Source organism: Mustela nigripes, unplaced genomic scaffold (assembly GCF_022355385.1).
Source record: "Mustela nigripes isolate SB6536 unplaced genomic scaffold, MUSNIG.SB6536 HiC_scaffold_20, whole genome shotgun sequence".
NCBI classification, from domain to species: Eukaryota; Metazoa; Chordata; class Mammalia; order Carnivora; family Mustelidae; genus Mustela; species Mustela nigripes.
Window position 1 is genome coordinate 74,690 of NW_026739436.1, and position 14,615 is coordinate 89,304.

Below are 14,615 nucleotides of genomic sequence, written 5' to 3' on the forward strand. Positions count from 1 at the left end.
TAAATTAGTTTTAGACCCCAGTAAATTTAATAAGAAATTAGAATTAGTCCCCAGCCTATTAAGCACGAAGGGAAATAATTCAGGAGACTAGACTAAAAGTTAAAACCAGAGATAAAAACAAGATGGTGGCTGTGAACAAATTCAGAAGTTCCTTTTAACTTTTCACTAAGGTAAAAAACATACATTGAGAAAAAAAAAATTAAACACAGAGTTCTAATACAGACTTTAAGTGAACAATACCTAATAGAAAAAAATGCCTAAACTTAAAGGAATAGGCCACCAAAAACTGTACTGAAAGAAAAAAATAAAGGCAGATTCTTTCTATATTAATAAAAAAAAAATCTTGTTTCCAACTCACTTAAGTTTAGAAACCCTAACTAAAACAAACGAACAAAAAACTGCACCTGAGACATCATAGTAAAATATCTGCCAAAATCTGCAAAAAGAAAATCCAGAAGCAGCAAAAAAATGACTCACCACATATAAGAGTTATAAGAGAAAAAGACTTGTTACACCAGACAACAGTGGGATGAAAGGTTCAAAGTACTCATAAGAAAATAAATGCCACGCATATTCAATGGGGGAAAACCAGGCTCAGTCGCTTCAGCAAATGGTGTTGGGAAAACTGAATGGCTACCTGCAAAAAAATGAAACTGGACCACTTTTTTATACTATACAGAAAAATAAACCCAACAGAGATTAAAGACCTTAATGCAAGACCTGAAACCACAGAATTTGTAGAACAAAAATAAACATTAATTCACAGATGTCAGCCACAGAAATATTTTTCTACATATGAATCCTGAGACAGGGGACAAAACATTGAAAACTACTGGAACTTTATTAAGATAAAAAGCTTTTACACAGTGAAGGAAACAGTCAACAAAAGAAAAAGACAATCTATAGGATGGGAGAAGATAACCTACAAATGATATACCTGGTAGGTGGTTAGCATCCTCAACCTACAAATAACTCAATACCGAAAACGAGAGAGTCTGACTTAAAAAATGGATAGGAGACCCAAACAGACAGTTTTTCAAAGACGACATACAGATGAACAATAGACACATGGAAAGATGCTCAATATCACTCAACAAGAAATACAAGTTAAAGCCATAAGATACCATCTCACACCTGTCAACATGGCTAGAATCAGAAGACACAAAATAACTAAATGTTAGTCAAGGCATAGAGAAAAAGGAATTCTCATGCACTGTTGGTAGGAATGTAAATTGGAGCAAATGCTGAGTAAAGAGTATTAAAATAGAGTATTAAGAATAAAAAAATTAGAGTATTAAAAACAGAAACATCATATTACTCAACAATTCCACTACTAAATGTTAACCCACAGGGGAGGAAAAAAACCTCACTAATTTGAAAAAATAAATGCTCCCCTCTGTTTACTGCAGCATTATTTATACAACAGCTAAATTATGGAAAGAATCAAAGAGTGTATCAATAGATGAATGGATAAAAACCATGTAGTATAAAAATACACAATGGAATACTATTAATGGTAAGAAAGATGAAATGCTGTCTTTGTGAGAGCATAGATGGGCCTAGAGGATATTTTATTAAATAAAATAAGTCACAGAAATATTTTATGGTTTCACTTACAGGTGGAATATAAAAAGCAAATTAAATGTGTACATGTATAAATAACAGAAACATACTCAAATATAGTAATAAAGTGGTGGTTGCCAGAGGGGAGGGCTGAATGCGGATAGGCAATTTAAGTGGATTAAGTAGTACAAACCTCTAGTTATAAAATACATTACAGGATGTAAAGGACAGGATAAGAAATATAGTAAAGAATACTGTGTAACTATGCATGGTGACAGAAAGGAATTAGATTTATTATGGTGAGCACTGCCTAATACATGAATTGTGGAAGCACTATATGTACACCTGGAAGTAATATAACACTGTATGTGAACTATACTTAATTCTTAAACTTGCCAAACTTAATTTGCCGTAACAGAAAATACTACCAGAACTAGATGAATTTACTGGTTGAGTTTCTCCCAATATTTAAGGAAGAAATTATCCTAAAGCTCTACTGTTTGCCCCAGAAAACAGAAGCAGAGAGAACATTTTATAACCATACTTAATGAGGCCAAGATAATGATTATCTTAATATCAATACTAAACATTGTAAGACATCACCAAAGATGTTAGAAAAAGTAACAACAACAGAACAAACCAAAAAAGGAATATGTCTTATAAACACAAGTGCAAAAATCCTCTACAAAATATCAGCAACTAGAATCTAACTATGTATAAAAAGAATTATATACCATGGCCAAGCGGTATTTATCCCAGGTATGCGGGTTGATTCAACATTAGGAAACCACTCATTGTAATCCATCACATTAAAACATTGAAAAAGCAAAACCATATGATTGTACGATCTATACAGAAAAAGAAAAGCAAACACAAGCATGGTAAAATTACTCCTGTAAACCTGGAACACAGAGCAACTTCCTCCTCTGGTAAGAATATCTACAAAAAGACTATACCTGCATTATATGAAGAGTGAGGAACCCAAAGCATTCCCCAAGATCAGGAACAAAGTATAGATGTTCCTATTCACAACTCTTTCAGAACCATGCTAAAAACTCTAATGTAATAAAGCAAGGATATAAAAGGGAAATAAAGTAAAAATAAAGAAAGAAGGGGCATTTGGATGGCTCATTTGGTTAAGGAACTGCCATCAAGTCAGGTCATGATCCCAGGGTCCTGAGATCCTGCTAAGCCGGAGCCTGGTTCTCTCTGTCCCTCTGCCTCTTCCCACAACTCGTGTTTCACTCTGCTCTCTCTCTCCCAAATAAATAATCTTAAAAAGGAAGAAAGTGAGGAAGGGAGGAAGAAAGGGAGGAGACATTCCCTGAACGTTATGTAACTGCCCAAATACCAAGTTTAAAACTCAACAAAACCTCATGGATTTAATAAACAATATTAAAGATACATGGGTATAATACAGAAGTCACTTGCTTTCCTGTGCCAGCAATGAACAAATGTAATCTCAAATTAAAAATCACTAATAGCATTCACATCAATACTACCCCCAAAATGAAATACTTCGGGATAAATCTAATAAAGCATGTGAAAGATCTGTAAGAACAAAACATGATGAAAAGATCTGTAAGAAGAACAAAACATGATGAAAAACTAAAATTAAGAGAGTTTCTATATTCATAGTTCGTTCCCCGTCCCCCTTTTAAGTAATCACTGCACCCAAAGTGTGGCTTGAACTCATACTCCAAAGTCAAGAGCTGGATGTTCTAGGAGTCATTCAGTCAACTGGCTGTTGAGCCAGTCAGGCACCCCTCATAGTTAGGTATTTTAAGATGTCAAGTCTTAGAAATTTCATTCCCTTGATTCAATGCATTCAAATAAAATTCCAGCACAATTATTCTAATGTTTACAAAGTCATTCTTAAGTGTTTATGGAAAAATAAAACATCCAAAATAGCCAACACAAAATTCTGCAGGAAAAAAAGAAAGCTAGAGAACTGCACTACTTGATTTTAAGACTTGGTATAATACTATATTTATCAAAGAACTAGACTGTGGTCAAACTGATCAAGGGAACAAAACATACAGCCTGGAAACAGACCATAAACATAGTTAACTGCTCTATGATAAAGGAGCAAAAGCATTATTATGGAGAGATACATTCTTTTTTAAATGGTGCTGGAACAACTAGTTTTAAATTAAAGTTTTAATTTTAATTAATTAATTAGTTTTTAAAAATTTAACATTTACACTTTCACACTTCATAAAAAGGGTGAAACCTTGGCACTTGGGTGGCTCAGTGGGTTAAGCCTCTCCTTTGGCTCAGGTCATGATCTCAGGGTCCTGAGATTGAGTCCCACATAGGGCTCTCTGCTCCATGGGGAGCCTGCTTCCTCCTCTCTGCCTGCTTCTCTGCCTACTTGTGATCTCTGTCTGTCAAATAAATAAATAAAATCTTAAAAAAAAAATACAAAGGGTGAAACCTTTTTTAACCTTTACACCTTTCACCCTTCATAAAAAATTAACTGAAAGTGGATCACAGATCTAAATGTAAAATGCAGAAGTTATGAAACTGCATGATTAACATAGGGGAAAATCTAGATACATTAGACATGGTGAAGACTTCTTCGATATTACTTGTAAGGCACAATCATGAAAGAACTGGTACGCGAGACTTCCATTAAAACTAAAAACTTCTGCTCTCCAAGGGGCACTGTCAAAGAATGAGAAAAAAAGTAGGAATTGGGGAAGAAAATACAATATTCATATGTGGTGAAGGACTATCAAATATAGAAGGAAGAAAAAAATAGCTAACACCCAACATTAAGAAGTTAATACAATTGAAAAATGGATACAGGTCAGACAAAGGTCTGAACACATGCCTCAGAAGTTAATATAAATGGAATGAAGAAGATGCTCCGAAACACATTAGAGAATTATAAAACTAAAAAATGAGGTAGCTCCATATCCCTACTAGAATTACCAAAGCCCAAACTACAAACCCCACTGCCCATGGGATCTTTAGGAAAAGATCAGGAAATACCTTCAAGGAAGAGATTAGTAGTGCCCTTATAAAAGAGACCCCAGAGTCCTGGAATAGAGCCTTCACCGGGCTCCCTGGTCAGTGGGGAGTCTGCCTCTGCCTCTGACTCATGTGTGCTGTCTCTCTCAAATAAATAAAATCTTTAAAAGAAAAGAAAAGATCCTGAAAGTGTCTTCATTCCTTCTGCCATTTGAAGACAGTGAGAAGAATGCTGACTAAGATTAGTAGAGGGCCCTCAACAATTATGAAATCTTCCATTACCCTGATCCTCAATTTTCTAGCCTCCATTAACTGTGAGAAAGAAATTTCTGTTGTTTATAAACTACCCGATGTATAGTACTTTGTTTTAATCTGCCCAAACTAAAAACCTTCATGTTTAAACATGGACCATCAAATTCTGGGAAAAGCGAACAAAAAGTAGACTCAGTCATTACAGATGGAAATGTAAAATTGTCCCAATGTTTTACAACCGTAATTTGTTAGTTTTTTACAAAACTAAACATTGTGTTAGGACGAGCAATCATACTCTTAGGTTTTCATCCCGATGAGATGAAAACTTATGTTCATCCAAACTGCAATACATGTTTATAGCAGCTTTATTCAGTATTGCAAAATGTACAAAGAATCAAGTCCTTCAGTAAGTAAATAGGTAACTGAACTCTGATAAATGCAAATTATGGAATATGATTCAGTAATGAAAAACAAAATGACTATTACGTCAAAGAAAGACATGCAAGAACCTAAAAAATGGGGTGCCTCGGTGGCTCAGAGGGTTAAACCTCTGCCCTCAGCTCAGATCATGGGTCCTGGGATGGAGCCCTGCTTCGTGCTCTCTGCTCAGCAGGGAGCCTGTTTCCTCTTTTCTCTCTGCCTATTTGTGAGTTAAATAAAAAAATCTTAAAAAAAAAAAAAAAAGAACCTAAAATGCATAATGGCAAGTGAAAAAAAGTCATTCAAAAAAGGCCAACATACTGTACTTATGAACTTCTGGAAAAGGTAACAATGTAGAGATAATAAAACTGTTACTGGCACAGGTTCACCATAGTCAAGGAAGAATAAAAAGAACCCAGGGTATGTTTACAGCAGTCAAACCACTTTGTGTGACACCATAAAGGTGAATATAGGTCATTACTAATTTGTTAGTACCAATATAATAATAACATAAAGAAAAACAATCAATGTAAATTATAGAGTTTAACTAGTAACAGTGTATGAATAACACATCATCTGCAATTATAGTGCTACATTACTACAAGGTATATAGGATGGGGAACCAAAGGATGGAGTAATTTTGGAAAACTTTTAGTACATTCCACTCCATTTTCTATGAACTCAGAATTCCTCTACAATGTAGTCTTTTAATTAGTACTATTGTAAAAAATTTTTTTTAAAGATTTTATTTATTTATTTGACACAGAGAGATCACAAGTAGGCAGAGAGGCAGGTAGAGAGAGAGAGGAGGAAGCAGGCTCCCCGCTGAGCAGAGATCCTGATGCGGAACTCGATCCCAGGACCCCTGAGATCATGATCTGAGCCGAAGGCAGCGGCTTAACCCACTGAACCACCCAGGCGCCCCAATACTATTGTAAAATTTAACACTTAATAATTATCATACAATTTTGAGTTATTTAAAAGTAATTTTTACAGGTGAGATTATTAAATTTTATTTCTTCTGAAAATATACACAAGCCAAAGAAAAATTATTCAAGAGAAAACAAAGTAGAGAGAGAATCTTTTACCTGAGAGGAGTTAGACAGTTGTTTTCTCCATGGCTCTTCTGTGCTGCTGGTCAGGTTTGTGCAGTTATGAGGTAGAGTGAGTACATTTTGCTGCAGGTAAGGCACATTTCCATTACTTCTATTTCCTGTTACATAATTATTGCCTACCAAAGCAATGCCTGTATTCCCCAGTGATTTTGATGTGCCAAAAGGAGCACAGCCTCCAGTAAATGGTCCACTGGACAAAGGCTTTTCAAAACAAGCAGAGCGTACTTCAGGTTGGGAGACACTAGATTCTCTAGGCAGAGAAGAATGTGGTTGCTGGCTATAGATAAAGTTTGTAGGCAGTGATGAGTTAGCTATTGGCCCATTAGGAATTCCAGTAGTTTGTTCTGTCTGTCCCTTCAAAAAGAAAGAAGAAAACCTGCTTGAAAACAGGTAATCGATACATCCCTTAGTAGTATTATGATATTTAATATCTCTAAGTTAAAAAACATACATTTAAAAAATGAAACATGGAGAAAACAAAAATCTTTTTCATTATCTAGTTAAAGAAAATTCTTTATTTAGTGTCACAAGGGCAAAACAAAGCATTTTAAAATAACCAGTTAGTAAACTATAGGCCTTGTTTTATATCACAAAATGGGAGGATTTCAAATTTCCATTCTATTACCTTTACGCCAAATCCTTCATAATAAACACTCCTTAAAACATCTCCACCTCAATATGGAATATTTTAATTTTAAAATAATAATAAGTCCATAGAACAAGTGAGTTCTATGTTCTATGTATTTCTGTGTTCTAACACACCTGTTCTATGGACTAATTTACCCCCCCAAAAAAAGATATAAAGGAAAACATGGGAGTCTTTTGTTCTAAATTAATTTACGGCTATTAAAAAACAAACAAACAAACAAAATGTTTCCACTGTGTTTTGTCTTTTCTTTTAAAAGTAGGCTCCCTGGGGCACCTGGATGGCTCAGTCATTAAGCGTCTGCCTTCGGCTTAGGTCATGATACCAGGATCCTCAGACTGAGCCCTAGGTTGGACTCTCTGCTTCTCCCTCTTCCTGCTGCTTTCCCTACCTGTGTGCTTTCTTCCCATCAAATAATAAATAAAATCTTAAAAATAAGTAAGTAAGTAAAAGCTGGCTCAAGCATAGCCTGAGGCCCAAGGAACTAACCACCCTTAGATCAAGACTTCAGCTGGGATTAAGTCAAATGCTGAAAAGACTGAACTGCCCAGGCACTCCCAGGCATATAAGTTCTACAAAATATGTGCAGAAAATAGAGATGATGATTAATTTATTCTCAAATGATATTGTACTCAGGAAAAATATTTAGCATGGTAATAAACATTATAATAAAAATAATATACATACTTGTTGCATTGAGACAAATTGACTTTCCAATTGTTCCAGCATCAGTTTCTGTGCTGCATTTAAATTATCTCTATTTGCCCGCAGCTGTTCCAACTGCTAGAAAAACAGAGAATATAAAGATAAAGTTAAGAAACAGAAGTTTGTGAGGCAACCTGTCACTCTGAAAAATGACCATAAATTTGGAACTTCTGTGTAATCAAATGCTGTGATTTCTAACCTCAAGTAATCAATTCCAAAATTCAGTCTTTCCAGAAATCTAAGAAAGGAAGATTAAAAACAAGTTCATCAGGAACTACTTAAGTAACAAAAATGTGGTATTAAAAAATTGCTCAGAGGGGCACCTGGGTGGCTCAGTGGGTTAAAGCCTCTGCCTTCCGCTCAGGTCATGATCCCAGGGATCGAGCCCTGCATCGAGCTCTCTGCTCGGCAGGGAGCCTGCTTCCTTTCCTCTCTCTCTGCCTCTCTGCCTCCCTGTGATTTCTGTCTGTCAAAATAAATAAAATCTTTAACAAAAAAAAAATTGCTCAGAAACAGCATTTTTGGTAACAGAAACAATGGAAACCACCTTAAAAATACCATAGGCATCAAGAACTATTTAAGTAACAAAAATGTATTTAAAAAGTGCTTAGGGGGCGCCTGGGTGGCTCAGTGGGTTAAAGCCTCTGCCTTCGGCTCAAGTCATGATCCCAGGGTCCTGGGATCGAGTCCCACATCGGGTTCTCTGCTCAGCAAGGAGCCTGCTTCCCTCTCTCTCTGCCTGCCTCTCCACCTACTTGTGATCTCTCTCTGTCAAATAAATAAAATCTTTTTTAAATAAATAAATAAATAAATAAATAAATAAATAAAAGGATAAGGGCGCCTGGGTGTCTCGGTGGGTTAAGCCTCCACCTTCGACTCGGGTCATGGTCTCAGGGTCCTGGGATTGAGCCCTGCTTCGGGCTCGGGCTCTCTGCTTCCCCCCGCTGCCTGCCTCTCTGCCAAAAAAATTCATAAAATTAAAAATTATTAAAAAAAAGGATAAAATGAATTTCAATTTCAATCTGTTACTCTAAAAGATGTGGGCTCATTATACTTCAACAAATTTGGATTACTGCCATTCAATTTTAAGAATTAACGATTAAAAAAGATTAAAGCTTATTACCTCTTGCTTTAAAATAGAGGGGAAATATGTCAAAAGAATATTTCAAACCACAGGTATATGGTCAGTTAACCTTTGACAAAGGAGGCAAGATATACACTGGGGAAAAAGTGGTCTCTTCAACAAATGCTGTTGGGAAAACTGGACGATAACAGCCAAAGAATGAATGAATGAATGAATCTGGACCACTTTCTAACATAATACACAAAAATAAACTCAAAATAGATTAAAGACCTAAATGTTAGACCTGAAACCATAAAAATCCTAGAAGAGAGCACAGACAGTAACCTTTTTTTTTCTTTTTTCAAGATTTTTTTTTTCTTTAGACACAAAGAGAGTACGCACATATCAGGGAGGGGTACTAAAAGAGGGAGAGAGTCTGAAGCAGATTCTGCACTGAGCATAGACACTGACACAGAACTTGAGCCCACAACCCTAATATCATAACCTGACCCAAAACAAGATTTGGGACACCCGACTCTACTACCTAGACACCACCAGACAATAATAACTCTTTGATATCGGCCATAGCAACTTCCCAATATGTATGTCTCATAAGGCAAGGGAAATGAAAGTAAAAATGAACTACAGGGACTTCATCAGGATAAAAATCTCCTGCAGAGTGAAGGAAAAAATCAACAAAACTAAAAGGCAATTGACCAAATGGGAGAAAGTATCTGAAAATGACATATCTGCTAAAGGGATAGTAACCAAAATGTTTAAAAAGAACTTCTCAAACTCAACAACCCCAAAACCAAAAAATCTAGTGAAGAAAAAGGCAGAAAACACGAACAGGCATTTTTCCAAAGACATCAAGATGGTCAAAAGATGTATGAAAGATATTCAACATCACTCATGGTCAGAGAAATACAAATTAAAACCACAATGAAAAATTACCCTCAGCTGTAGGAATGCTGAAATAAAAAGCACAAGAAAACAAGTGTCAGGGAGGATTTCAGATGCAAAGAACTGCCCTATATCACACTGGTGCAGCCACACTGGAAAACATTACCAAAGTGCATCAAATAGTTAAAAATAAAGCTAGCTTATGATTCAGCATACTATTGGGTATTTACACAAAGAGTATGAAATCAAAACAAAAAACAGTATGAAAATACTAATTTAAAGGATACATGCATCCCTATTTTTATAGCAGCATTATTTATAATAGCAACAATATAGAAGCAGCTCAACTGTCCATCAACTGATGAATAAGAAGATATGGTATATATACAATGGAATTTGGCCATTAAAAAAAATCTTGCCATCTCCAACAACGTGCATGGAGCTAGAGCCTACTAGGCTAAGTGAAATAAATCGTAAGAGAAAGAAATATATGATTTCACTCACGTGGAATTTAAGAAAACAAATGACCCAAGAAGAAAAATATGAGAGACAAATTAAGAAACTGATTTTTAATTATAAACTAATTGATGATTATCCATGAGGGAACAAGTTAGATTATGGAGATTAATGTTTGCAGTTACGATGAGCACAGGGTGATTTATGAAACTGCTGAGTCTCTATATTGTAAACCTGAAACTCTGTATGTTAAAACCACCTGGAATTTTTTTTTTTTAAGATTTTGTTTATTTATTTGAGAGAGAGAGAGAGAGAGAGCAGAGAAGGAGATTAGGAAGGAGAAGCAGACTCTTTGCTGAGCAAAGAGTCTGACCCGGTGCTCAATTCCAGCCAGGGCCCTGAGATCATGACTTGACTTGAAGGCAGATGCTTAACAACTGAGCCAGCCCGGCACCCCAAAACTACCTGGAATTTTTTTTTTAAACAACAACAAAAAAATTATATACACAAACCTATACACAGATAGATAGATAGATAGATGACAGATAAATATGTGTTTCATACCTGTAATTTCTGTGGTGTCAAATACCATGAATGAACTTGCAGTTGTACTGGATTAAGTGAAACAGTTCTATTCCCGTTCTCAGAACTATTCTGAGGAAAGTTTATTTAAAGAAATTAAGGAGTATTTAGATAAATTCATACATTAATAGTTATGACAAGTGAGACATTAATGACTGTAACTGGAACACTTATACATATACAGGACTTAACTATTTAAATTATTTAAAAAATAATTTAAATGTATAATCAATTTGAAAGCTTTCTAACTTGAAACATATGCTCTTCTTTACCTCCACCTAAAAAGCCTCTTATGTAAATCATGTCTCGAACAGCTAAAAAGCTGCCCATTAAGTGGGATAAAAGTGTGTTAAGTTTATAAAAGTAAGAAATGAATAAAATTACTTGTTCAAGTATCTATCACTTCCTTCTAAATTTAAATGATGCTTACATAACTGGTATATAAAATGCTCTCTAGGTAACAGGAAAACTGAAAATCTTTAACTCTCTGATGTACACAAGTTGAAAACACATGACAGGCAAAATTTCACAGACACTGTTTCACTTTTGATTGGGATTTTCCACATCTCTAAGTATAGATATACCTTTGTTGGACTAGATGTTCTTTTCTTCTTGGCAGGACTGGATGGGCCATCTACTTGGCTAGAAGTAATCATATGCACTGGCAAGGATTGCTGTGAAAGTGGTATTTGACTGAGGCCTAAAACAGGTTCAGTGTTTGGGTGATGAGCTTTGTAAGCCTACGGATTACAGAAGTAAGACAAAAAATATGGCTCCATATATTCATAATCCATCCTAAAAAAACTTATAAGCTGCATACTTTTTAAAGTTATGCGGACATCACAGATAGTGATAAAAATTAAACTGAATGAATCATTAATGGAGGAATGTGTACCTTCATTTGAAGAACTTTCATTTTTAATATACCACTGTATAATAGTCCCTTTAAGAAAAAACCCTTTTGAATTTATGAGAATACATAAAAGTTTTGAAATCGGTACCCCAACTTTCTTCCCATTTTAGAGTAAGTTTTATTTTTACTTTATAAAATTTATTTTTTTTAGTCATCTCTGCACCAATGGTGGTGCTGGAACTCATGGCCCCAAAGAGCAGTCGTCGCATGCTCTTTTGACTGAGCCAGCCAAGTGCCCCAAAGGAAGTTTTATTTTGATATAAAATCCGTTGCATATAATTTGGAAGAATTTTTATTTAAAAAACAAAAAAGCCAATCATATACTTAGTAATAGAATTTTGAGCACTACAGATTGCAAAGAACCCTTAAAGCTGGGCACCTACAAAGATAACCCAACTTCTCACCTGCTGTGTTGTGTTCATGGCACCCTGCCTGGAGGTAAGCTCTGCGGGTATTGGTAGGCTCCATGCCTCCTCAATACTAGGAAGTAATTTAGTTTTATTCTGTAGACTACCTTGTGGAAGGTTACACAACTGAGCCTAGGAAAAATTATGTAAAAAGCAAATTTAACACAGGCCTACTTGAGTAAGAGCAAGTCCAGTAAATCTTCCTCAATGTTACAAGTATTTATTTCTTACAGAAAATAGAGTCTAAATTTGGGGGTTTTATATGTTCCATATAAAAAGGGCAACTAGAATATACTCATGTGAGTCAGAACAAAACCACTTTCTCTTTTTCAGAAATCTCACAGGAAATTTCAATCAAGAGTGGAAAACGATGTGTTCTTTTCTCTAAAATGCTATGACTTAAAGATGTAGATAGCACACAGAAAAATCATGCAAATTAATGTGTATCAATGAAGTAAATGTGCAAAAGAACACCATAAGCACTGCATCATTTACTTTAAATGAAAAGTAAAATATCACAAAATATTAAAAATTATGTAGAAAAGTTACTGACATGAAAACAAACGAAATAGTTACACTTTGCAGCCACCCTCCTCATAACAGTTATCATATGGAAAAGTCTTTTAAAATAAGCTATCTCAATTTTTTACCTGTAAAAATTTAATTCTTCCTGCAAGTGTAGGGATATTATTACAACTTTTGCTTCTAGTTGCATTTAAGTAGCATTTGATGGCATCCTGAGGTTGGTTGCAGGATTCATAGAGAGTGCCTAGGTCCATCCAGGCTGCTGCATGCCCATGATCCAACTGTACAGCACAAATATATGCCTGTAAAGCATCCATAGGTTGATTTTGCTGCTGATAAAGCACACTGAAAAGAGAAAGAATAAGCTGTCTGAAACAGAGTGTAATAGTAATACACAGTACATTACATATGTTAAAAATGAACTTGTGTATCTATGAAAATACTATTAATTCTATATACAGAAAGCTTACCCTATGGAACACCAGGTATCTGCACTTGCTTCTGATTTATCAATAGATTGCCTATAAGATATAAAGGCATCCTGAACTTTCCCAATACTTGAATAACACCTGAAATAGAGAAAAAAATTATGTGCATTTGGGTATGGGTATAGACAAATGGGGATGTGTGTGTGTGTGTGTACGTATGTGTCGCGCAAGGGCGCGCACGCACGTTTGTCTATATACATATACATACACGGTATTCCATTGATATTTAAGTTAACTACACTTATTGTCAAAATGATGTATATATAGAAACAAAAGAAACCTAAAAGGCTACTATATATGTATGTGTACGTACATGCTTAAATACACAAAAATATGTAATTATAATATACATTGTATTCGTTATTAAATGAACTTTCCTCTAAGTGTTAACACGTTATAACGAACTCTACTGAAATCATTACCAATTTGTTCAATGCCATAATATTCAAGAGTAAAGCACACAGGTCTCTATATGCAGTTGGTATTCAGGTTTCCTTTAGATGAAGATTAAAGGATAAATAAAAAAAAATTGGTAACAGTCTGTATTCTTTATAAACTTACAGCACTCAGAACAAATATTCCTTAATTCATGAATATTTCAAATAATACTGAGCAAACTGAATGTGAAAAACAGCATTAACCATCTTAATTATCTAATTTAATAGGTATTTTATATTATTTTTTTTTAAATAAATCAAGTGGGGCTTGACTTGATGACCCTGAGCTAAGATCAGGAGTCAAACACTTAACTGACTGAGCCACCCTGGCACCCAATTTAGGTACTTTAAATAACTTACATTTTAATCCTGTTTTTTAAAAAGCCGTTATATTAAAAATATTAAAAGCAAAGAGCAGTATATGGGGACTTTATCAAACAACCAACTAACCAAGAACAAAACAAAATAAAAAAACAACAACAAATAAAACCCCAAGCCATATAACTTTATATAAAATGAATCAAAGAAAAACTGTTCAATAGGTTAGGTGTTGGAAAAAAAAAATTTAGACTGTAGAAAATACCCAACAGGTAATTTTGTTTTTATTTTTTTTTAAAGATTTTATTTATTTGTTTTTATTTTTTTTTTAAAGATTTTATTTATTTATTTGACAGAGAGAGAGAGATCACAAGTAGGCAGAGAGGCAGGCAGAGAAAGCAGGTTCCCCATCGCGCCAGGAGCCTGAGGTAGGGCTTCATCCCAGGACCCTGAGACCATGACCTAAGCCAAAACCAAGAGCCAGACATTAACCAACTAAGCCACCCAAGGGCCCCAAGACCTTCAAGTTTTTTCTTCTAAAAATATATTTATTTATTTGGGAGAGAGGGAAAGTGTATGAGTCAAGAGAGACAAGTGATGGAGAGGAAGAAGCCAGCTGCCCATAGAGCCTGCAGTTTGATGGGGTCTCCATTCCAGGACCCTGGGATCATGACTTGAGCCACAGGCAGAGGCCTACCCACTGAGCCACCCAGGTGCCCCAGTAATTTTGTTTTTCCATTTGTTTTCTTAAGACACAGAAATTATTTAAATACATGTTTCCAAAAAGGAACTTTTTGGGTAATATTACTTCTTATGGCTTTGTAGGATACAAAATAGCAAGAAATG

The 14,615-nt window shown here is 35.1% G+C and overlaps 1 protein-coding gene across 6 annotated transcripts in view; it reads right to left on the reverse strand.

Annotated features, from left to right (window-relative positions):
* LOC132008037 (histone demethylase UTY-like) overlaps positions 1–14,615 on the reverse strand; it is a 192,547-nt gene that overhangs the window by 55,875 nt on the left and 122,057 nt on the right. For 3 of the 6 annotated variants that reach the window (XM_059386439.1, XM_059386435.1, XM_059386440.1), the window contains exons 11-17: positions 12,997–13,095; positions 12,652–12,871; positions 11,999–12,133; positions 11,266–11,421; positions 10,664–10,753; positions 7,660–7,755; positions 6,300–6,680 (exon numbers count right to left, since the gene is read on the reverse strand). In XM_059386439.1, the coding sequence (XP_059242422.1) occupies positions 6,300–6,680; positions 7,660–7,755; positions 10,664–10,753; positions 11,266–11,421; positions 11,999–12,133; positions 12,652–12,871; positions 12,997–13,095 (1,177 nt within the window). The remainder of the gene's footprint in view (positions 1–6,299; positions 6,681–7,659; positions 7,756–10,663; positions 10,754–11,265; positions 11,422–11,998; positions 12,134–12,651; positions 12,872–12,996; positions 13,096–14,615) is intronic. The other 3 variants (XM_059386436.1, XM_059386437.1, XM_059386438.1) reach the window with 3 other exon arrangements.